At 35.7% G+C, this 26157-nt stretch overlaps 1 protein-coding gene across 2 annotated transcripts in view; it reads right to left on the bottom strand.

Annotated features, from left to right (window-relative positions):
- The window catches only part of ANKIB1 (ankyrin repeat and IBR domain containing 1), a 142502-nt gene that overhangs the window by 7385 nt on the left and 108960 nt on the right, over positions 1–26157 (bottom strand). For both annotated transcript variants that reach the window (XM_060632433.3, XM_060632431.3), the window contains exons 10-17: positions 25110–25198; positions 16860–16990; positions 8656–8790; positions 7646–7732; positions 7493–7559; positions 4953–5098; positions 3756–3934; positions 2883–2934 (exon numbers count right to left, since the gene is read on the bottom strand). In XM_060632433.3, coding sequence (XP_060488416.1) covers positions 2883–2934; positions 3756–3934; positions 4953–5098; positions 7493–7559; positions 7646–7732; positions 8656–8790; positions 16860–16990; positions 25110–25198 — 886 coding nt within the window. The remainder of the gene's footprint in view (positions 1–2882; positions 2935–3755; positions 3935–4952; positions 5099–7492; positions 7560–7645; positions 7733–8655; positions 8791–16859; positions 16991–25109; positions 25199–26157) is intronic.

Genomic DNA, 26157 nt, shown 5'->3' with positions numbered 1-26157 from the left:
CAGTTCAAGGTTTATATTTAAGGACAATTTGCTTCCTTTGTACACTCGAATACAGTACAAAAAGTTATTCTGAATTAAACTATTAGTTTAGTTACTATTACTATTACTATTAGTTAGTAATAGTAAACTATTACTAACCACATAATACACATATTTCCAATTTAAGAAAACTAAAATTTGGGTTAAAAACAACCATAAAAGAGGGGTGCCTGGGTGGCTCAGTCGGTTAAGCATCGACTTCGGCTCAGGTCATGATCTCACAGTTCATGGGTTGGAGCCCCGTGTCAGGCTCTGTGCTGTCAGCTCAGAGCCCGGAGCCTGCTTCAGATTATGTGTGTCCCTCTCTCTCAAAAATAAATAAAACATGAAAAAAAATTTTTTAAAAACAACCATAAAAGAAACTTGTTATAATTACTCTGATGGTAAACCCAATAGCATTCTCTCATGATGCAACAGGCTTAAAAAAATTGATCTCATAAAATTAAACCTATCTGAAAATTTCTAAGAATTCCTAGATTTTTATATAAGCATATGAAAAAGCTTTAGTTGTGGTACTCCAAAAGGTTGAAGAGTGTTAAGGTTACAGACAAGACAGAAATTTTAAGATTTATAGGAGAAAAAGCTGCTAGGAGCTTTTTGTTGAGCACTAATTTATTGAGCACCAAATTTATCAGTGACTTAAAGAGATGCTTTAATCCTTCTAGAACTTCCATGGGGTAGATACTGTCATCCATATTTTACAGATGAGAAATTAAGGAAGAATGGGGAGCCTAACATGTAATAAGTTCCAGAGCTAGACCTTGAATTCAGGTGTCCCTCAGACTTTAACACTATGCTCTTTCCTCTGGGCTCCACTGCCTTTAAAGTGGTACAAAATACTTATGATTGTCACTGACTCAATTTAATTAAAAAAGGAGAAAGATGGAATTAACTTGACTGAAAAAATATAAATTCAACCTAAAAGTCTATTGAAGTTTGGTAACACTAATTTTTTTTTTTCCAAAGTATATATGAAGGCAAAGAGCTAATTTTTAAAGATATTATTTTGGCAGTTACTTGATAGTCAGAATTTTAGAGTTTCACACTGTAGAGTAATTCTTTAGACTTGCAATAAGGTTTACATAAAAGCTTGGTGTTTCAATGTGTCAAAGACTTTAAAGAAAAATAAAAGTAGTTAAAAAATTCTTATAAAACTTATGAACACATAAAAATAAATTTAAGAAGGAAATGTTACTTATACTTTCATAATTGTCAATCTCTGGAGAACAAGAGCTCGATAATTTTATTCATAAATATTCACATGTGAGGTAGCAAGCTTTCCTGTTTTTTTACAAAATGAATCTGTGCCAGTCACATTAGTAGGTCCTCAATATTCAAGGACAAATATTTAGGATTCCTAAAGTTACTGTCAGAGCTAGAAGCTACAAGAGATGTGTACATGACTATGAGTACACTGGTAAAGGTTTTATTTTTGCTCAAATAAAGCTAAATTGTTTTCTACCTTGAAATACTGAAATCTTTAGTACTCTTTTTTTCATAACTGAAGCATGTTTTTCATGCTTTTAGGTAGAAATTTTCCATAACATCCTCAAAGTTGTAATAGAATAATAAGCATAGCATAGAAAAAGGTTGATAATTTATTTTATAACAGTTTCAGTAATATATTAAAGTCTTTATGCAATTTAAGTGAATTAAAAATTTTCCATATCAGAGCTCAAAGCACAAATTGTTTTCTCAAGTCAGTATTTTCTTAGATATATCTACCAATACAACAGGCCACAAGGTGATTGCAAGTATCCTCAGTAGCTGAAAAGACAAAGTATCTGTTTTAAATAATCCACAGTCATTTCTAGATAATTTCATTCTCCTTCAGTTGAAGACAACAAATGGGCTATAAATTATAAAGTTTCACTGTTTGTCCTGCTCCCTTCTAAGAACTAAGTTAAAAGGTTATTGTAACATAAACACCAGATAGTATACTGTTTTAGAGAATAAGGAAGGAGAGACAGAAGTAGAGATAACTGCTAAAACCATTTAAAATCAGACTCAACAGGAACAGTGGCAATTTAAATCTCAGAAAATAGCAATGTGATTAAGATTTTCACTCTATCTTATTTGTGGGAATTGCTACTTGTAGTGTTAGTATTTTAGACTGCATTTTATTTATTTACTTTTAAAGATTTTATTTTTAGGCAATATCTACACTCAACGCAGGGCTTGAACGCATGACCCTGAGACCAAGAACTAATAAAGTTCTTGGTGACTGAGCCAGTCAGGCACCCCCTAGACTATTTGTATCTTAAAATCTATCAATAACAACTAAAAAAAAACAAAAACAAAAAAAAATCAAGACAAAAACAACCAAGAAGAGGGTGAAAATCTTAAAGAGCAGAAAGCAACTAAGCAAAGCATTTTTTCTGCATAAACATTATTAATGTCAAGTTTCCACCTTAGAAACTGATTTATAAATCAATTCAATCAGGTTGTTGCAGTAACTTAAAAAAATAGACTGTGCAGGTTTTTCATAGATTCAGACTGAAACAAGATTATGACAAAAAATGCATTTCTAATAAATAAAATTTATACTCATTAACCAATTTGAAAATACACTCCAAAATATATGCTATATGTTAGCCTTAATTGTGACTGTTCAGTAATTACAAATAATAAAAAGGGGGATGCATTTAACAATGTGATGATAATCCAATACCACAAATGGCTAAATGCAGGCTCTGCTGAGGCATTTTTATTATATAAGAAAGAGAAAACATTGCCAACGATCTCAGTAGGATTTAGAATAGATAAGGGTGGAAATGCAAGCAAGATATCACTAAGGAAAAATATAATTAAAAAACGAAACAAAACCCCCACAAAACAATTACCTCAGGTGATGCAAATCCTAAATATTCCCAATCCCATGTTCCACCAGCAAAGCTACAAAGAAATTGGACATACCATTTGATTTATTATCAGCACTACAAAGTATGAACAATCAGACCCTTGCCCATTGAACATTATTTTTAATTCCTCTGCTTGCAACTTGCTTAACCAAAGTACACCAACTACTGAATTAAAATGATCTTTCAGTTATTTCTTTCAAATTCTAATTGTTTGTGTAAAATAGTATAAAAATAAAAATCATCATGTTATAACAGTATTTTATGATTGCTTCTATTTTTATGTGTTTATGTAAAAATAGGGTCAAAGGAATTTCTAATGAGTATAATTGTTATGAATAAGAAAACATGCTTTAATTTATAGTGGCAGAAATAGTGTAAGTATCTGAAACAACCAAAACTCAGCTGTTCTTTATTGGATGAATATGAATCACTTAAATTATTAATATGAGATTTCTAATTTCTTCATAAGCTCTTACATAAAAATATAAGTATGACTATAACAAGTTGGCAAGGCTTTCAACTTTGACACTGTAAGATGTTTATGACTATCATATCACTACATACATTACATATTTGAAGTGATGCATTAGAATACTCTGAATTATGAGTTCAATGAAGTGTGAAATTAACCTAATTTATTCCAAGAAACTACACAATGACAAAAAATGAAAAAAAAAAGAAATAGTTCTGTGGGTGAAAATCACCAAAAAGAAGTTAACATGCTTTTATCAGCTATCCATATTTAAGTATATATATTCTTCCAGGAATATAAACCCTAGTTAGATAAAAAATAAACCTGGTGGCCAAATTTGTGGCTGGGGCTAGGATAATTTCCACAGTGTGCATCTTTTTTACCTGCGCCTTGGAGCTTCTGGTGAGTCTGCAGGAGCAACTCCCCGAGCCACAGATGCCAGGAATTCTTGTCTCTTCTGCTGTACAAGGCATGCTGCCTTGATGATCTTGTGGCGGGGTGTACGAAGGTAAGGCCTATTGACTTTTTGGGCAAGGTCTTCAGTGACCATTTCTAGGTCTGTCTATGGTTAAGAGAGAAAAAAGAAGGATTATAGGCTGAGTACGTTAGTCAATTGCAAATCCATGGTCTATCTGGTTTCTCAGTTAAATCTAACTCTTTTGAAGTCAGAAATTAATCCAAATTATAAAATAACTTCCTATTTGACACATACTTCTTTTTTACAAATTTCACAAAAATAGCACTCATTTGATAGACATTTATAACAATGTAGAATGGTATGGATTACAAAGACATAGTATACCAGCTGTCTACAGGAAATTTATCATTTGTCTATGTGAAAAAAAAAACGAGTAAATTTCAAGGCACTACACATGCAAACACATGACTGCGTAGTGTAGATGTAGACCAAATGTAAATGCTGAAGGAATCTGAGGCAAGGCAAGACCCCTGTGATCTGGGGTTAGGTCTGAAAGGCTTCATGGAGAAAATTAATATTAAGCTTTTAAAAGAAATGTAGGATATACGTTAGTAGAGAGCAGTTCAAAGGGGTGACATGAAAATTGTAGCAAGAGAAGAAAGTTTGGTGGATTAAAAAAAAAGAATGTACAATGAAGTTGGTTAGCCACAGTGATGTCACTTGGCTTAGGTGTTTTTGTTTTTAAATGCTGTAACTTTTTCAATTGGACTTTTAATATAAACTGGTAAATAGCAACTTTCCCATCTAGTATGTAATGTGGTTTCATCTTTGAAGATAAAATTTCTAATTACATAATCAGAATTAGGCCATATTTCAACATCAGCCAGTGTAAAACAAACAAATAAATGTGGTAGGAAATGTTTGCTCAGTCAATAGCTCAGAATTGACTCAGATCTTACAGTGGCAAATTTAAATACAAAAAAATTTCAGTTTATTACTGGTTAACTTTTCCTTTATTTAAAAACCATTCTAAAAATGAAAACAAAATTGTTTACTGGTCACACCCAAATAAGATAAAACTTAGTTACGTGGTTGAAAAAGGACAAAATCTGTTTTTTTTATAATAACTGCATTTAAATTTAATTTTAAAAAGATATCTTACTTGCATGAGTTCAAAAATTTCTTTCTTTGTGCTTTTAGGTTCTAAGAAAAATCCATATGGATAAGAACACTTGAGAATGCGTCGAGTTTTTAAGAGCACATGAACTGCATCTTCAATGAAAGTGGTATCTGGACAGCCTCCTTCAGCTATAAAGTAAATCAGGCACAGTGAAAAAAAAACTGTTTTGCAAATATGCTGTTATACTATTAAATGACTGAGTTTTCTTAAAAAAACACTCACAACAAAGGATCTCTGGGAAGAAACTGAAGTAGCTGTATGATAATAATAATTTGGACGACTAAAAACCTACACAAAACATTCATGTGTGGCTTGTATACATTTATAAATGAAGCACACACTGCAGCCACCTAGGAGCACTAATGGCAATCATGAAGGAATGTGTACACGAAGTCTGGATTCTGTTCTTACCCTGTTGGTTAAACAAATCTAGCTTTAGGTCAACTCCTCTTCACTATGTTTTTCAGGTTATCTTTACTGAAACTTTGCTGATTAAGAGATAGGGGCACCTGGGTGGTTCAGTCAGTTCAGCGTCCGACTTCTGTTCAGGTCATGATCTCACAGTTCACGAGTTCGAGCCCTGTGTTGGGCTCTGTGCAGATAACTCAGAGCCTGGAACCTGTTTTGGGTTCTGTGTCTCCCTCTCTCTTTGCCCCTCTCCCGCTCATACTCTGTCTGTCTCTGTCTCTCTCTCTCTCTCAGAAATAAATAAAACATTAAAAAATTAAAAAGGAGTTGAAAACAAAGGCGGGTGGTGTCTGGCTGGCTCAATCCGAACAGCATAAGACTCTTGATCTTGGGGTCATGAGTTTGAGCCCCACATTAGGTGTACAGATTACTAATACAAATAAACTAAAAAAAAAAAAAAAAAAAAAAAAAAAAAAGGAATTAAATGCCCTGGTAAGTTGTTTGCTAGGAAAAAAAAAATAGCCTAATTATGATTATGCTTCTGCAAAAAAAAAACATTGTAAGAAAAAGATATTATGGAGGGACAACTAGAAAACTAATGCTAGTAAATAAAATATATCAAGGAGAGAAAGAAAGGGAGGAAGACTGAGGAAAACAGGAGATGAAACTGCCTTAATACTGAGACTATTCCTTTTCCAAGTATCATTATAACATTCTAGCTTTCTCCTTTAACTGCAAATAAAGGGAAACTAAGCAGTAGAATCTAGATTCATAAGTACTTTTAAAAATAAGATTATTCTGCATGCCCGTGGAAAGAAATTACATGTGTACATACACACACTGATATATACAGACTATTCCAAAATACCTACCCTAGAAGAGGGATCTGAACTAAGATGTAAAAAGGGAAAAACAAAACAAAACAAACACCATCCCCCACTATGACATGTGTGAGAAGTATGTGAAGGTTTGTTTCTTAAACCTTTCCAATTCTTACATCGTTTAATGTATCTTATTATGTTGTCTAGAACCACCGGAAGGTTCAATATAAGCAGTAATTCACACCTACAGATATTTACTAAATGTTTGCTATGTGTCAGGCATTGTTGTAAGTATTAGGGACAGCCTGAAAGAGACAAAAATCCTTGTTTGAAGAAATGTAGAATGTGTGAGGGTTTTGTCCCTTCAATTTTCACTATGGACAGTACCTCAAGAGTTTGATAATGGCAATATAGTTACATCATTACCAAAGTCTAAAAACGTAATTAACAAGGAGACAAAGCTGCTATTGATACTTTTTCTCCTACTCTAATTTATTTAATTTATGCTTACTATCTTAATTAGGGAATTACCCTCATGAAAAGGGGCTTTTTATAAACTAGAGCAAATACAATTACAATTGCATTTTTAGGCTGAAAACCTTTTATATATAAGTTATGATTATATTAAAAATATGACTTTAAAACAAATATGGTAGAACCTATGCTCTGTGTGGTCATTGTGAGATATTATATTTTAATGATGCAAACAATTCTTAATCCAATTTAGGAATTTTTTTGGATTTCCATCTTAGGATCTGTAAGTCAGCCCTATCACGTCTTTGCTTTTAGACTCCGATGTGCATTATTTATCAGTGAGATGATTTCTCCCAAAATTGTACTTGACTTCCATCCCATTAGGCACTCTGCTAAATTTTCTCAAGAAACTTTGGGACTTCAGTCACACTACAGTTGGGGGGGGGGAGGCATGTGAATCTTGCTCTTTTGACTATATCAAGGATGCTTTTTAGGCGCTTTTAGGGCCCATCCACTGTTTCTGATATTGTAGAACATTAGCAGTGGCGCAGAGGAAGCAAAACTATAATGTATGTTTATCTGCTAATAGCACAGGCTACATTAAGAGGAGCATATGAGGTAGTCTGGGTAGAAAATCTAATTACAGGGGACTCAGCTGCTGAGATGTACTCTGGGCTTCAGAGAACTCTAAGCAGTACCAGAATGAGCTAATGGAGATCATGTTTTCCTTGAAGGGCCTTAACCTCCTACCAATTAAGTGACTTAAGCATGGAAAAGGCTATTTTATATTAATTATCACACATACCACTTATAACTTACTTTCTTTGAGAGCTCTACTCAATTGCTCCATCTTTTCTTTGGCTGTTTTAAGAAGGCGTTGTTCTAACTAAAGGAATAGAAATACATAATTTATATAATTTTATTTATTTACAACAGTATAATTCAGAGCATTTGAAATGATTTGGGACATACCTGATAGCTATGCTCATGGTTTTTAAATCTTGTATAATAGTGCATAAATCTGTCAAGTTCCTGAAATCGTTTGTGTTTTTTCTCAGCCTAGGAAACAAAAGTCCATAAATGACTTTTATAAATAAAATACTAGCTATTAAGATTGGGGACTTTTGTCACTTAAAATTTTTATTAGTAATAGGTAATTGTGTATACCGATTTGCTGATTATTTTATTGAGAGAAAAAAAACCAGTACATTTTTAAGGCTACCAGAACAAAGTCTTGCATTTGTATTCTCTGTGATAACCCATTGAATCTATGATCCCAGAATGTAAGGCACAGATGCCTCTCGAGACCTTCATTTATCAGATCTTCGATGTTTTACTACGTTGCTTGTTGCTATGGGCTGAATTGTCTCCCCCCAAAATTCATGTTGAAGCCTTAACCCCCAATGTGACTGACTGGATTTGAAGACAGGGCCTATGTATGAGGTGATCATTAGGGTGGGGCTTTAATCCAGTAGAATTAGTGCTCTAATAAGAAAAGAAAGAGACACCAGAGGTTTCTCTCTCTCCATACCACGTGAGGACATAGCAAAAAGAGAGCCAGCCCTCTGCAAGCCAGGAAGAGAGTCAACTACCAGAAATCGAATTGGCAGGAATCTTGAACTAGGCTCCAGAACTGTGAGAAATACCTTTCTGTTATTTAAGCCACTCACTTTATGGTATTTTGTTATGGCAGCCAAGCAAAGAGATTTATTATATGCTATAACATAATACTGTATTGTTGACATTATGCTAAAACTGTTAACTCATTACAGAGACAGGGATATCTGAGACTTATCTCTACCAATATAAAAAAAAAAGGAATATTAAAAAAAAAAGCTCTCAAGTTGATAGACCTATTGTGTTTAAATTAAAGGCTACTATAAAGGCCTCATTATAACAAAGGTAGGAAAAGAAGAAATGCAAAATACTTGCAATGGTATTAAGTGGCTTAGCCAGAGGCCTTAATTTAAACAGTTGTTTACCTCCACAGTCATTTCCTTGGATTGCTCCTCCACATGTTGAATGACTTCATAGCGAGTACATCTGTAATAACCTCCTGTGGAAGAACTATGTTTTTTCCATTCTTCTAGGCAAATCCAGCAAAAGTCATACTTGCACTTCAAAAGAAAACATATATGCAAACATCACCCTGTGTTAAGATGCAAATTGTTTTCTGATTTCAATCAACCACTTTGTAGAGATTAAACAATTCTGCCTCTGTGACCAGGAATAAATCTTCATAAAGACATGCCATGTTTTTCAATGTGTCCTCTGGGAACCTCATCTGCACTATGAAAGATGTGGGGGTAGTTCAAAATTACTGCTGATGAGGATAAATGAAAAAGTAAATCATAATATTATGAAGTAGTATCAAGGAATCTTTAAAAATAACAATAGGAGGGGTGCCTGGGTGGGTCAGTAGGTTAAGTGTCTGACTTTGGCTCAGGTCATGAACTCGCTTTCATGAGTTCGAGCCCCACGTCAGGTTCTGTGCTGACAGATCAGAGCCTGGAGCCTGCTTCTGACTCTGTGTCTCCCTCTCTCTCTGACCCTCCCCTGCTTGTGCGTGCTCTCTCTCTCTCAAAAATAAAGATTTTAAAAAATTAAAAAAATATATCAATAGGATATTCTTTCCCAGTGATAAAGACAGATACAATATTTAATATTTGATTTTTCCAGTGCATGGTAGTCTTACTTTGGTCTCTGAAGCTTCACCAGTCTTCATCAGAAGTTGTTCTGATGACTTTGACAAATTGGTTTTGAAACCAGAAACAAGTTTGAAAGGTTTCTAAGTAGGAGGACTGATATAAAACCTGTTTCTCATTTTTAAGAAAATTTCACTTTCTTAATTACCAAAATTAGCAGATAATGCCAAAAATATGAGAATCCCAGTATGAAAGTACATCCTTTTTAAATGCTTACAGATTGGGGGTCAGAAAGATCTTCTCATTTTAAGTCTGTTTTCTTCTGACACTTTTTTTTTTTTTTTTTAAACAGTTAAATATTGGAGCTGTTCAGAATTTATCTGGGTATACTGTATACAGTATGGATTCAACTTTCTTTTCCACACAGCTACCCAGTTATTTCAATTCTATTTACTGAACAGTTCATGTTTCTCAACTGATTGGAGATCCTCCTTTATGTAATATATACTAAATTCCCACATATCTGTGTCTATTTTCTGGGCTTTCTATTATGTTTCTAGATTAATCTCTAGATTCATGTCCCACCACCATGATGTTTTAATTATTGAGCTTTTACAACAGGCTTAGTATCTGACAAGGCTAGTTCCTCCTTAATGTTATTTTTCAGAGTTCTCCTAGCTGTTCTTGCTTTGTTTCTCCATGTGAACTTTTGAATTAGCTTATCTAGATACAGAAACAAAACCTGCTGGTATTTTTGTTTGGAATTTTTCTATCCAACAACTTCATTACCTTTCCAATTATCATCTTTTGTGTCCTACACAAAAGGGGGTCTTAAGGTTTTCTTCATATAAGTTTTGTGTATTTCTTAAGTTTCTTTCTAGATAAATGAGACTTTCCTTTTTAGTTTATATTCTATTTGGATGTTTTTGGTACACATGAAGGCTATTGCTTTCTGCATATTAATTTTCTACTCTAATTTACTGAATTTTGTTAGTAGTTTTTAAATTGATTCTTGTGGGTTTTCTGCAATCTGCAAAAAAAATTTTTTTATCACTTCATTTCTAATTTTTACATCTCTGATTTCTTCCTATTGTCTAAATATGTTGACTGGTATCACCAGTCCAAGTTAATACTATTTGAACAGCTCCTTATCTTGTTCTTGATTTTAGTGAGAGTACCTCTAGTATTTCCCATTAAATATCATGCTAACTTTTGGACTGAAGTAGATTTATTTTTATCACACTAAGGAAGAGTCCATCTATACCTATTTCTTTGAGTGTCTTAATAAAGAATGGTTGTTGATTTTTTTGTCAAATGCCCTTTTGGCACCTATAGAACATATATCTGGTTTTTCTCTTTGGATCTACTAATAAGACAAGGTATAATTGCTCTTAAAAAGCAATAGCTTAAAAAATTTTTTTTTTGGATGTTTATTTATTTTTGAAGGAGAGAAAGAGCTTGAGGGGAGGGGCAGAGAGAGAGGGAGACACAGAATCAGAAGCAGGCTCCAGGCTCCAAGCTGTCAGTACAGAGCCCGAGGTGGGTCTCAAACCGGTAAACCATGACCTGAGCCGAAGTTGGAGGCACAACCGACTGAGCCACCCAGGTGCCCATCATTTTATTTTTTAATGTTTGTTTATTTTTGAGAGAGAGAAACAAGGTATGAGTGGGGGAGGGGCAGAGAGAGGGAGACACAGAATTGAAGCAGGCTCCAGGCTCTGAGCTGTCAGCACAGAGCCTGACATGGGGCTGGAACTCACCCACAGTGAGATCATGACCCGAGCCGAGGTCAGACGCTTAACTAACTGGGCCACCCAGGCACCCCCAGCAATAGCTTTTTATTTATTTTTATTTATTTTTTATTTTTTTAATTAAAAAAAAAAATTTTTTTTTTTCAACGTTTTTTAATTTATTTTTGGGATAGAGAGAGACAGAGCATGAACGGGGGAGGGGCAGAGAGAGAGGGAGACACAGAATCGGAAACAGGCTCCAGGCTCCAAGCCGTCAGCCCAGAGCCTGACTCGAGGCTCGAACTCACGGACCGCGAGATCGTGACCTGGCTGAAGTCGGACGCTTAACCGACTGCGCCACCCAGGCGCCCCCAGCAATAGGTTTTTAAATACCGAACCATTCTTGTATTCCGGAAATAAACCTCATGTGGTCAATTACTTCTTTTTTTATAAAACAAAATTTTCTAATTGAGATATAGTTAACAATTATATTAATGTTTTCTGCTGGATTATATTTGCTAAGATTCCCCCCTCTCTTATTTAGGACTTATGCATTATTGTTCATAAGTAAGACTGATCTATAACTTTCTTTTAATATTTATAATCTTGTCAAGTGTTGATATCAAGGTTCTCACTTTATAGTAATTTGAAAGTTTTCATTTTTTAAAAATGTTTATTTTTGAGAAAGAGAGAGACAGAATGTGAGTGGGGGAGGGGCAGAGAGAGAGGGAGCCACAGAATCTGAAGCAGGCTCCAGGCTCCAGCTGTAAGCACAGAGCGCCACACAGGGCTGGAACCCACTAACAGTGAGATCCTGCGCGACCTGAGCCAAAGTCAGATGCTTAACTGAGCCACCCAGGCGCCCCTCATTTTTTTTTTTTTTTTTAAAACAACTCCCAGAAATAGTTTAAGTCACAATAGAATTGCCTGTTCTTTAAAGGTTTGATAAAATTCTATTGTGAAACTGTTAGGGCCTATTGCTTTAAAGGGGGGAGATTGCTGAAAAACTTTGTCTTCTATGGAAATAAGTTTGTTTGGGTATTTCTTCTAGGATCAGTTTCAATAAATTATACTTTCTTAGAAAATCAATCCATTCCACTCCAGGGCGCCTGGGTGGCTCAGATGGTTAAGTGTCCGACTTTGGCTCAGGTCATGATCTTGCAGTTTGTGAGGTCAAGGCCCACATTGGGCTCTGTGCTTGACAGCTCATACCCTGAAGCCTGCTTCTGATTCTGTGTCTCCCTCTCTCTATGACCCTGCTCTGCTCATGCTGTCTCTCAAAAGTAAAAATAAACATTAAAAAAAATAAAAAAAAAAAATCAATCCATCCAAATTCAAGTTTGCTTTATTTATTGATTAGTCCCCTTAATTCTTATATCATATTTTTGAACTCCCTTATCTTCATTTTTTTCTTATGTAAGCTTAATGGTTTATCTTAAAAAAAAAATATTTTTTGGATTTATTAGTTGTATTTTCAGTTTTTAAGTCACTGATTTCTGCTTAAAAAAAATCCTTCCTCCTGGTAGTCTCCAAGTTTATTGTTTTTCTAATTTTTAAAGTCATATGCTTAAATCATTCCTTATTTTGTATTGCTTTAATAAGGCTAGGGGACATTTCTGAGCAGTGCTTTAGATACAGGTACTCAGGTTCTGATAAAGTAATATTTTCATTATCCTAGTTTTCTATATATGCTTTAATTCCCACTTTTACAACCTTTTTTTTTTTTTTTTTTTTACTCAGGAGTTGAGAGATTTAAATTTTCCAAATGGAAAGGCCTTTTGTACCTTTATTACTAATTTCTTTTTTTTCCTTTTTTAAATTAACTTTTTAAAAAAATTTTTTAAAATTTACATCCAAATTAGCATATAGTACAACAATGATTTCAGGACTAGATTCTCCAGTGCCCCTTACCCATTTAGCCCATCCCCCTCCCACAACCTCTCCAGTAACCCTCAGTTTGTTCTCCATGTTTCTGAGTCTCTTCTGTTTTGTCTCCCTCCCTGTTTTTATATGATTTTTGTTCCCCTTCCCTTATGTTCATCTGTTTTGTCTCTTAAAGTCCTCATATAAGTGAAGTCATATGATTTTTGTCTTTCTGTGACTAATTTCACTCAGCATAATACCCTCCAGTTCCATCCACATAGTTGCAAATGGCAAGATTTCATTCTTTTTGATTGCTGAGTAATACTCCATTGTAGAGATATATATACCACATCTTCTTTATCCATTCATCCATCAATGCACATTTGGGCTCTTCCCATACTTTGGCTATTGTTGATAGTGCTGTTATAAACATTGGGGTGCATGGGCCCCTTCAAACAGCATACCTGTATCCCTTGGATAAATGCCTGGTAGTGCAATTGCTGGGTCGTAGAGTAGTTCTACTTTTAGTTTTTTGAGGAACCTCCATACTGTTTTCCAGAGTGGCTGCACCAACTTGCATTCCCACCTTTATTACTAATTTCTATTTCATTCCATTATGATAAGAGAATGCTACTATTACTATTTCTATTTTCTGCAGTATTACTGAGATTTTCTTTGATGAACAATGGTCAATGTTTTTGCTAATGCTCTATGGATACTTGCAAAGATGGTGTAATCCATATTTTCAGGATATAGAGTTTGAATATACAGCAATCAGATATACCTTAGTAATTATGTTAAATCTTCTGTATCTTTACTAATTTTTTCTTTACCTGATAGGTCATGAACACAGAAATGAAAGTCTCTGTATTCATCTAGCTCTTCACTAACATGCATTTACACAATAAATTGTGGATATCAAGGTTCTGAGAGTATGCAGGTTTTGTTGTTTGCTATTAGCAAACTCTGTGCCTAATTTGATACAAGTACCCTTCAGTACAGCTTTACTGATATCTCCAAATTAGTGGCAAAACTTTCTACAAAATAGCCAAATTTCATATTCTATTAGAAAAATAATACAGAATTTAAATAACTTTTATTTTTTAGTTGCAGCATATAGTTTTACAGACTCAGTTGAAGAAAATTACTGTAAGTGATTTAAAATGTGCAAGAATGCAAAACTTAGTCTCCTAAAAATTATCTAAAAGGAAATGAATAAAAGTGGGTTTTTTCCTGAAATATACAAAACTATTTTTATAAGGCTAAATTTGTTATTCTTCTGTTTTTTTAAAAAAATTTTTTAATGTTTATTTTTCAGATAGAGGCAGAGTATGAGTGGGGAGGGGCATAGAGAGGAGACACAAAATATGAAGCAGGCTTCAGGCTCTGTGTTGTCAGCACAGAGCCCGATGTGGGTCTCGAACCCACGAACGGTGAGATCATGACCTGAGCCGAAGTCGGATGCTTAACTGACTGAGCCACCAAGGCGCCCCACTATTCTTCTAAGATGTTTAACAGTTTGATTCCAGAAAGTAAAAACTGTGCATTGCGTCACAACACTGTGACATTAATAAAAGTAGACTATGACTTAGTCATTATATTAGAGCATGGATTCAATTACACATGATCTATTGTTCCACCTTCACATTTAAATTTTTTTTTTTTTTTTTTTTTAACGTTTATTTTTGAGACAGAGAGAGACAGAGCATGAACGGGGTTGGGTCAGAGAGAGAGGGAGACACAGAATCTGAAACAGGCTCCAGGCTCTGAGCAGTCAGCACAGAGCCCAACGCGGGGCTTGAACTCACAGACCGCGAGATCGTGACCTGAGCCGAAGTCAGCCGCCCAACCGACTGAGCCACCCAGGCGCCCCTCCACCTTCACATTTAAAAAGAAAATTCTAAAAGTATAAAATTTTTCTGTAGCAAGGTTATTACTGTCTAGATGTCTTTCTTCTTCTGTGTCCTAAGAATTATTTGTTAGTTTCTTTTGTTCAATGCAAATACTTTAGATGGTATATTAGACAAGACTATTACATTTACATAGTGTGCAAGTAAATGTTTCTTTTAAATGCAACAGAAGCTTAAGCAAAAAGCTGTTTAAGATAAAAAATCTTAAATCATTAGCCTGATGAATTCATGAAAATATTCACTCAATACGTATTTAGCAACTACTTACTACTGGTAGGTGTTTGAAGGAAATAAAGGTAATTATTGGATCTTGCCTCTTTACTGACTCTTTATTAGTAGCCCAACTGCTGATTTTTATGGTCAACCTGTATTTCTTTACACATCTATATAGTCTGTATCAGATTTTCTAAGAAAAAACTAATAATGGATATTGGAGAGAAGACCACAAATAAAATACTTTTGGCCTGACCAGCTGAACTAATAATAAGCACCTCTGAGCATTTTGCTCAGAACACTGTACTACATTTTTTTCTTCTTCCTTCTTAGGAAATCATTACTGTCTCACTAAGACAACTAATTTATGTTAATTTTATAGTACTAATTAGCTTATAAAAATGATCTGGTAACTGCTATCATTTTTTATGTAATAATGATAATGATCATTAGCTTTAATATTAAAGCTCAAGTCATACTGGGGCTCTTGGGTGACTCAGTTGGTTAAGCGCTGGACTCTTGATTTCAGCTCAGGTCATGATCTCATGGTTTATGGAATCGAGGCCTTGTTGCGTTGTCAGCTCTGAGCTGACAGTGCAGAACCTGCTTGGGATTCTATTTCCCCTTCTCTCTCTGCTCCTCTGCTGCTTGTGCTCTCTCTCTCTCAAAAATAAATCAATAAACTTAAAAATATATATTAAAAAAATCAAGTAATACTTAGAAGATATTGATGTATTTAATATTGGAATCTTCTGAACTATTTGGGTTTCTTTCACAATGTAAATTAGAAAAGTTACATTATCCTCTCAATTTTAAGTAATTATTTTTTTATATACATGGAGCTTCCAATGAAAAGAAAAAAATTGGATATCATTATAATTTTAAAACAAAAATGTTTATAAATTTGGCATGGATTAATAAAATATTTATTAACCTAATCCAGAGAATTTATTTTCAATATGGCAGTTTCTTTCTATGCAACTATGTCAGGAGGGTAGTCTTCCAAAAGTCATTATTTATATTAGTTATTTTTTGGTCAAGATCTTTGTTGGCATTTTCATTTCCATTATTTTTAGGTTTATTTATTTACTTTTGAGAGAGAAAGTGAGAGCATGAGCAGGGGAGGGGCAGAGATAAGGGAGGGGAGAGAGAGAATCCCAAACAGGCTCTATGCTGATTGTGTGAGCCTGACGTGGGGCTCAGTCCCATGAACCATGAGATCATGACCTGAACCGAAATCAAGAGTCGGACACTGAACTGACTGAGCCACCCAGATGCTGCAGCATTTTCAATACAGGAAATAATTACTTGTTTGATTGATGATTTCATTAGCAGACTTAAAGTCTGCCTACAATCTTAGGTACTTTTATTACATAGCCACTTACACATAGACACCAAGATTTAGATTTGGACCTAGCGGAATTGCCTGGGTCCTGACTTGGGCTTTGAAACTAAACTGTGTGCTCAAAAGCCAGCTTTGTAAGAGATCTCTATATAAAGTAGCACTTTATCATTTAATATTATTATTTATATACAGGCAAAACTCTCAAAATAATCACTAGGAGAGACGATTAGCAGGGAAAGATTCAGGCATTTTTGATCTTCTGGCCAAATATCACTGAATCCTTAACCTATTTTTAACATTCATCATGAGTATAAAATTTAGTAGTATAAAGCAATACTTATGTCATTCAACAAAGAATATAGAATTTAATCTGCTAGAATCCATCTGAAACCCAGCAACATTTTTATGCTTGTTTCTTCTTTGGATTAACAGATTAAGATTCTAACAGTAAAGCATGCGAAATCCTCTTTAACTTCTTACCTTGGCACACTGCATGTGATTGCATCCCTCATTCTTCTGTATCGGAGACTTACAGTTAGCACAAGGCTTGGAGTTTGTTAACAACCAGAGACAATTGGCAGCATCCTCATAAGCTTCACTAACTCCTACAACTTTAGGATATTAAGCACAAAGACAATATACATGATTTAGTGTATAACTTCAGAGGGAACCTCCCCCTACCCCCTGTGAAAGTGTTCTTTGTAGGCTGTCTCTAAGTTTTAACCACGTATTTTTTTTTCTTTTTTTTAAATGTTTATTTATTTTTGAGAGAAAGAGAGACAGAGCACAAGTAGGGGAGGGGCAGAGAGAGGGAGACACAGAATCTGAAGCAGGCTCCAGGCTCCAAGCTGTCAACACAGAGCCCGATGCGGGGATTGAACTCAAGAACCAGGAGATCATGACCTGAGCTGAAGTTGGACGTTTAGCTGACTAAGCCACCCAGGCGCCCCAAACCATATATTTACTTTCTTATTAGGATCTATGGCAAAGTTTTAAAACTGCTTTATTCTGAATAGCAGGATTATAGGATAAGGAGGTTATTCCAAAAGCTTGATATATGAAATATGATTTAAAGATTTCTTTCTAAAGTTGTGTTCAAATAAATTGGGGAAGAAAAAACCCATTTTAAAAAAGCAATATATTACTGTCTGTTTAACTATTGTAAAAAGAATGGCCCCTAGACCATAATTTCTTGTGGGTCAGTTGTAAACATAATGACCAGATACTTTTCACCATAGTAAAAAACATGAAAGTTATATTGAAATATCAATACTTTTATCCATGAAAACTTCAGATAAACTAAAAATGAATCCCATGTGACATGTCTAAAACTAAACTTATCATTTCCCCTAAACCTGCCTCTTTCTCTATTCCCTGTCCTAGTAAATGATATGATCATCAACTCAGAGTCAATCCAGGAAGACCATGATTTTGGACACCCTCTTTTCCCTCACCTGCCACATTCCATTGTTTCTACCTCTTTCTCTTTATGTCTCCTCTCAATTCCCACTGCTTACTGCTTTAACTAAAGTACTCCACACCTCTTGCCTAGACAATTAAAACACACAAAAAAACAATCTATTTCCCTGGCTCCTTCTTCTGCCCCCGACTTCTACTATACTGCCTACACAGTGATCTTTTAAAAATACAAATTGCTTTTTGGGGTACCTGGGTGGCTCAATTGGTTAAGCGTCCAACTCTTGATTTTGGCTCAAGTCATGATCTCACAGTTCCTGAGATAAAGCCCTTACATTGGGCTCTGTGTTCATAGTGTGGAGCCTGCTTGGGATTCTCTCTCTCTCTCTCTCTCTCTCTCTGCCCCTCTCCCACTTGTGTGTGTGCTCTCAAAATAAATAAATGTCAAAAAAAACAAAAACAAAAAACAAAAAAACCCAAGTCTCCTTTAAATCTTTAAGATGCTCCCCACTGACTGCAAGATAAAATAAAACTGCTTTAGCAAAAAATGCAAAGTCCTTCATGATTTGGCTGCTGTCTACCTGGCAAGCTTCTCCTACCCTCTAACCCCACACTAATCTTCTATTCTTCATCTGAAACTCAATTTATTCTACTTTGATTTGAGATCTGCAGTCTTGCGGAACGTCATGGTTTTTAAAGATGCTAAATCTTACATTTTATGTTTTATAACCAACACCCCTCCCAGCACCCCAAGAGGAGAGTTAGGAGCTAGAGAGAGTTGCAGATGCACAATTAAAAAATCATTTTTTTCCTCCCTGTCAGTATGAAGTTTGTTTTGTTTTCTAGCTCTAAGTGCACAGGGAAGCTCTACCTTTTCTTTCCTGAAAAAGATGTCCAAAACTCACTTTGACATCAGTGCACATGGCCCATCCAATCAAGGCCCTGAGTACATGCAGCCACTCTCAGAAGGGTGGGGTAGTTAGTGTACTGTTAAAAGCAGGTGAGAAATCAGACTCTTTGAGTTTTGAAGTTTAAAAGGAAAAATTACCCAACCCTAGAGAGGGAAGGGAGACAAAGGTTTGGGCTGGCTGACCTCTGGGATGTGACTCAGTATATGAACTGGAAGAGCTGAGCACTATGATTAGCCCTTCGATGGAGCTTAGCAGTGGAGGAGGGCTGTCTTGCTGCAAGGAACCCCAAGTGCCTACCTACTTACGTTTGTTCAACAACAGAACAGCAGCTACTGCTGGACTATGAAGCACTGTTTTTCAATTTCACCACATAGCAAAGTGAGACAATAACAGCAATGAACAGACCAGACTCCACTCCAGTACTAAACCCACTTGGTAGAAGATGGTTTGATTAGGGTGTTGCTACAGAGAACTCTCAGTTAATTTAGTGGAGAACAGGAGTTTCAAAAAGAACTTACTATACTTATGGTTAATCAGCTCAAGCTGTGGAGGTAATGCCATTTACAAAGGGTACTGCTTTAAAACCTAATCACTAAGTACAATGTCTAATTTTTTTTTTTTTTTTTTTTTTTTTTTTTTTAAGGAGTGGCCTTTCTCCTCCTTTCAGCATCAACATTATTTTTAGCTCAGGGGCTCTAACATATTCTTATGGCCTTTATTGTCCATTGTTATAATAAATAAAGCACAAAGCCATTAAAACAAAGCAGCTTGTGTGGCCTGCAACATAACAGTTTTTTCCTACCACCCTCGGAGAGAATGCTAGTTCCTGTGTTCTAGAGGATTGTATGAAGTAAATTGTGTTCAAGAAATAACTATTATTAAAACAGAAACTTGTAGTGGGAAAAAGGCCTTTACTTCTAGTTCTCTGAACATGCTCATTTCATACATGTGCCTTTTGTATATACTCTTCTTCATACCTGCAATATCTATCTCCCTTCAGTCTACCTGGTGAGTTTTCTTCACCCTGAGTTCCAGACTCTTCTCTTCAATTACATGACTACTGTATCTTGATCTTCCTTCCTCAATAATCTAGTGTGCTTAGGTCTCTTTGTAAGAAATATTAACTTCATTTAATCAAGTATTAGAGCATAACAATCTAAGATCTACTAGTAGAATCAACATGTATGTAAGTGAAAAAAATGTTGATTTTAAAGACTGACTTCTTAAAAAGACTATTTGAATTCTATTCAATAACCATTTATTATGTAGTATGGAAAAACTGGCCTGAAAATTTTTATAAATTAGCTATCTTTTCACAGAATATATAATCATTCCCCTTCTTGCTCTCATTAGACATAATAGAGGCAGTTTCAGTGCTGAAAAATAGTATTTGAATCCTTATATTGAATTCTTTGAACTAATCTTAGTATATGTTCTAATACTTTTTTATCATTAGATTTTGTCACTCCTTTTGAGTCTCATAATTCAAAGACTTTGGAAAATTGGGCATAAAGGAGAAAATGATCTCAGGAATTGACAAGTTCAGTTGAAAATGCTTATGCCAAAGATATGTGACCATGATCCAAATTAATATGTAAACAATACAGCATTAAATCATACTTTTCTTTCTTGAAATATTATTTTTATATATTTAATGATGATGTTCTACTTAAACATTTCAGTTGGTCCACTATTGTTTGCATGAAGCCTTATCCTAAATTTCATAAACTTCAGTGGCCATTAATAGTGGTCAATAGGTCATCACATTTCAGTATGGAAGACAATGAGAAAATTCCTAGGTTTTTCTCAGCAACTGGGAACTTTTCTGCAGTCTTGGCTTTGGTCCTTCTCTGGTAGACAACTTTTTAGGTATCCTCAGTCTTTTGTCTTCTATCCAATTTTCTAAAGTTCCTCCATGTTTCTGAATTAAAACCCTATTTGGAACTCTTTAAAGGAATCTTCGGTTTTTAATTTGAGGTCTCCCTGTCTCTGGCCACCAAAGTAACTATGTATAGACTATATATACCATTTTCTAGTGCTTCTATTTCTCTTCTCTTTTCATTATCAGAATCATTATCGTATGTAAAGATATTCTGTCACAGTTCCACCAATAATCTGCACTTACTAGCTAGGTTGTTCTCTCTCTCTCTCCCTAGTAAAAACTTATTTGTGGGTATGGAATGATTGACCAATTTTACAATGTTAAAAGATAACTAAAAATAATCACCCATTTCAAAATGCTTGTTTTATATCTTAAATCAGACATGGCCATTTTCTACTCAAGAATTAAATAATATATTGTACTAATTACTTCCTGTTGTGCATTAAGTCTTCTAGGCAACTGGTAAGTACACTAGATTTACAACTTAATAAAATTACATCTTCTTAACTCTCCTCTCCTACCTGCATTGCCTCTGTCTTGTTCCAGCCCTCATATCCTCTTACCTGGACATTCTGAAGTTTTCTCAGAAATAATGTTCTTACCTACTGTCTCAATGGTCTTTATTCACCATCCACACTTCCACCTGAGTGTTCTTTCTCAGTAAGCGTCTTTGATTATCACTCTCCGACTCAAAACTCCTTTTCAGTGTCTCAGGATGAAGTCAGACCTCCCAGCATTGCACATAACCTCTACCTCGCCGCACCCGTGACACCTGATTTGGACTTTTGCCTGTGCAGTCTCATCTCTGGTGCAGCACCTTTCTTTGCACTGGTTTGTACTCAGTATCTGCAGCCCTTGAATACACCATGCTATCTCACAGCTCTGCTTCACCCAAAGCCCCAGTACCCTTCCTGTGTGTGTGAAGTACATCTACCAGTTCTCAAGAAGCAGCTCAAGCACCAATTCTTTTATAATGCTTTTCCTCACACTCTCGTAGAGAACTGGTCTTCTCTTGCTCTCTTCCCTCCCTCACAATGTGCCACAGGTATGCTGTTCTTTCACAGCATTAATAATATTTCTTTTTCTTAGTTTTGTATATAGCTGTCTTCATCTCTAAAATGTAAATTTCAAGTAGAGGTCACCTTATTTCCATATTCTAATATAAAATACCACTTAATAAATGTTAAATAAATAATAAAGATACCACTTAAAAGCAACAAGTTATTTCTAAGTTTTCTCAGCATCTCTTCTAAGCTGCAGATAAGCACTTGTAAAATCCCACTGGACATCTCCACATATATGTCCTACAAGTACCTCAAGTTAACAATGTCCGTAACAAAACTCATTATTGTTCCCTGAAAGTTACTGTTTTTTAAAAAATATTTATTTATTTATTCGTGTGGGGGTGGGAGGAGGGACAGAGACAGAGGGACAGAGAATCCCAAGCAGACTCCACGCTGTCGGTACACAGCTTGATGTGGGGCTTGAATTCATGACCTGTGAGATCAGGACCTGAACTGAGATGAAGAGTCGAACGCTTAACTGACTGAGCCACCCAGGAGCCCCAAAAGTTACCCATAACTGAATTTCCTAGGCTGACCAATGATCTACCCTCTTACTCAAATTAAAAATTCCCCTCCCTACTTTGATCTCTCCTTCAGTCTAACCTTCCTAGTCATCACTTATCTTTATAAAAATATCTCAGATGCCACTTCCCTACTTAAAAAATGCATTCTATGGCTTATTCTGTTAATAAAATAACTTCAGACAATTTGGCAAAACTTCACAATCTGGCAACACCTATCTTTCCAGCCTCATCTCTTACAAATTCTCCCATGGACATTAATGTTAGGCTTCATATAAATGTATAAAGAAATGTAAGTAGGTGGGCAATAGCAAACCATGTCTAATAAATATGTTTCTTGGTTCCCGAAGCAAAAAGAGAAAGCAAAACCCAATTGTCTTGTCATGTTTAAAGGTGTTGCAGGATATTAGCATTAATCTATGGAACTCACACATGTACACAGACCCATACATATCAGGAGAATAGGGAAAATGGATGGGTGTCAAGGGAGCAATGGCAAGCTATTATCTGGGATTCAAGAAAGACACACAACGTACCGGGGGAATAAAAACAATCTATACAGGTGTTTTTGATTTGGGAAGTTCCTAGCATGTACCAGGTACTCAAAAAAATGTTTGCTGAGGAGGGTCTGGGTGGCTCAGTCAGTTATGAGTCCGACTTCAGGTCATGATTTGTGAGTTTGATACCCGCTTCAGGCTCTGTGCTGAAAGCTCAGAGCCAGAAGCCTGCTTCAGATTCTTTGTCTCCCTCTGTCTCTGCCCCTCCCCTGCTCACACTCTCTCTCTCTCAAAAATAAATAAGCATAAGCAAAATTAAAAAAAAAAAAGAATTGGAAATATTAAAAAGAATTGTTGATTGAATGATGGAACGTACAGGGTAGAAATATTTAATTGGATCTCACCATGAAATGTCCTAAGATGATCCATTTCTTTTTCTCCTGGATAAGGGACATAAGCCTTCTCATCATGTGAAAGGTATCTCCCTCATTATCAATTAATAAACTGATATTCTGGTTTACACAGTAGTCTCTTCTTCATGGATTTGAATGACCCTGAGTCAATGCATAAAATGAATCTTGTGAATCTAAAACGCTAAGGACAAGCTCTTGGGCAATGGTATATTGCCTGACAGAATACAAAACTGTAGGGTTTCATAGCTGTCAGCCAGACTCTGCCAGCGTCACTTCAGCTGCTGACAGGAATAACTGCCAGATCTCTGCCTCTGCAGATATGCTAAAACCCAATTCCTCTCTCACTGTCTTCAGGAGGATTCTTTAAAAAAAAAAAAAAAAAAAAAAAAAAAAAAAAAATTATTTTTTTAACATTTATTCATTTTAGAGAGAGCACGAGTAGGGGAGGTGCAGAGAGAGAGAGACACACACAGAATCTGAAGCATGCTCCAGGGTCTGAGCTGTCAGCACAGAGCCTGACATGGGGCTGAACTCACGAGCCGTGAGATCATGACCTGAGCTGAAGTCGGATGCTTAACCGACTGAGCCACCCAGGTGCCCACCTTCAGGAAGATTCTATGACACCCGCCTGCCCAGCCTGATTTACTCTCATCTTTATCCAACTATAGTAGTTATCATGTGATATTGTAATGATCTGACTGCTTCCCTTCTAGCCTATTACTTTTTGAAGGCTGGCATCATCATCATGTGCTTTGCTCATAATAAGTATAGGTTCACTGAGTGAATTTTTTTTTTAATTTTTTTTAATGTTTATTTATTTTTGAGAGAGAGAGGGACAGAGTGTGAGCAGAAGGGCAGAGAGAGAGGGAGACACAGAATCCGAAGCAGGCTCCAGGCTCTGAGCTGTCAGTACAGGGCCCAACAGGGGCTCAAACTCACAAACTGAGAGATCATGACCTGAGCTGAAGTTGGACGCTTACCCTACTGGGCCACCCAGGAGCCCCTGAGTGAATTCTTTTTTTAAAATTTTTATTTATTTTTAATTTTGAGAGAGAGAGCACATGTGCAGTTGTGCATGAGCGGGGCAGGGGGACGGGCACAGAGGGAAAGAGAGAGAGAATCTTAAGCAGGCTCGATGTCCAGATGAAGCTCAGTGAAGGCCTTGATCTCATGACCATGAGAACATGACCTGAGTCGAAATCAAGGGTCGGATGATCAACTGACTGAGCCACCCAAGTGCCCCAGTCAATTCTTAATCCTGATTTGTAATACCTCCAACTAATTCCATTATATAAAAAGTTAAAAAAATTAACTTTTATATTAATTTGAAAATAAACAGTTGTCATAAAACACTTCAGGGGATGAGAAATTATTGCAAAGCAGATATATTTACTTGTTAAATGCAGGAATTGCTATTAGGAAGGCTAATTCAAACCCATTCTGTTTCTAGGCACATACCCTGTTCCTGATGTCACTCATTCCAATCTAAGGGTTAATTTCCTCATCTGCAAAATGGAATTACTAACACCAATTTCATAGCATTTCTGTAGGATTAATATTTATAAAAATCTCAGTTAAAATAGTTATAGACATGGCATTTAATATAAGTAAATCTACAGAGCCACATAATACCAAGAAATTAACTTATCTTATCATCCAATGGAAGATTCCAGGGAAGTAAGAAACTTCCTCTCACTACAGTTTATACATTTCTTCCCTTAAAGTACAGAAAAGCTAGTTGGTCTACCCCAGGATAAAGGGGAATGGCTGTAGGAGAAGGACTTAAATGTGACCCCTGTTTACCCTGTTTATCTTAACTTAAAACAGTCCGTTAGAAATATGGAACCTCTGATTCACCATTGCAAAAACCTTGTGATGTCCAAAAGGGTGTTGGTTAGAGGTGTAATGTTAAACAGGAGAGCTATAGCATTGAAAACTTACTTAATGAAGACTCTAAGTAATATGACCATATTATCTTTTGAATGCTATTAGAACATATAGTATAGCTTTCTAAGATTCCTCTTACGTTCTTCTGGTTTCATTTCAGTTATTTTTTGTAGCCAATTCTTCCATGTTTGGCAGTCACAAGGCTCATGTGCTTCACCAAGGCACTCCCTGAAGAGAAAAACATAGAAAAGGCAATTAAATATTCTTTATCAACATCAAGGCAAAAGAACAGGTGAAAAGTGTTCTTCCAATTAAAAAAACATTTTTTTAAAGTTTATTTATTTTTGAGAGAGACGGACAGCGAATGGGGGAGGGGCAGAGAGAGAGAGAGAGAGAATCCCAAGCAGGCTCTTGTCTGCAGTGGCATCACAGAGCCCAATGCCAGGCTCAATCTCATGAACCATGAAATCATGATCTGAGCTGAAACCAAGAGTTGGATACTTAACTGACTGAGCCACTCAGGTGCCCCAGTGCTCTTCCAATTTTAAAGCTGAGAAAACTGAAGCACAGTGACTAGTGAGAAATGAAGTATTTCAATAGAGGAAGTGAAAATATGATTCTAGAGCTTGATACTGCCAGGTCAATTTTTTTTTAAAGCAGCACATTCATTTACACATTTTTAAAAGTTCCAAATAGATTACCTAACATTTATAATTTAGTTTTGCATGCTATAAGTTATGAGCTATAAAATATTTTTATCAGTTAGGTTCTGTCCTCACTAATACTACTCAAAGTTTGTTCCCTGGGATAGCAGCATTGCCACTGCTCAGGAGCTTGTTAAACATGCAGAAGAGCAGGCCCATAAGACCTACTGATTTAAATCTACATTTTATCAAATTACCACGTGACCTGTCTGCATTTTGAAGTTTGAAAAGTACTGTTTTACATTACATTTTTGTTACTTTGACCTTGGAATCCCCAAGTAACAGCTAGGGGAATTTAATTTACCATTGAGTTTGCTGAATCCCAATTTTCTGTTTAACTGGAATTTGGCAAATTTTGATTTAAATAATTAAGAACATCAATTTATCATTTGTAACTTGATTTTACATTCTTTCTATAGCTATATAAAAAATCCAACAGGCTTAAGGGGGAGCCTGGGTGGCTCAATCGGTTGCGTGTCTGAC

This window comes from Panthera onca, chromosome A2 (assembly GCF_046562875.1).
Source record: "Panthera onca isolate mPanOnc1 chromosome A2, mPanOnc1 haplotype 2, whole genome shotgun sequence".
Lineage (NCBI taxonomy): Eukaryota > Metazoa > Chordata > Mammalia > Carnivora > Felidae > Panthera > Panthera onca.
Note: the sequence above shows the minus strand (reverse complement) of the source record. Positions and strands in the feature narration are given on the sequence as shown.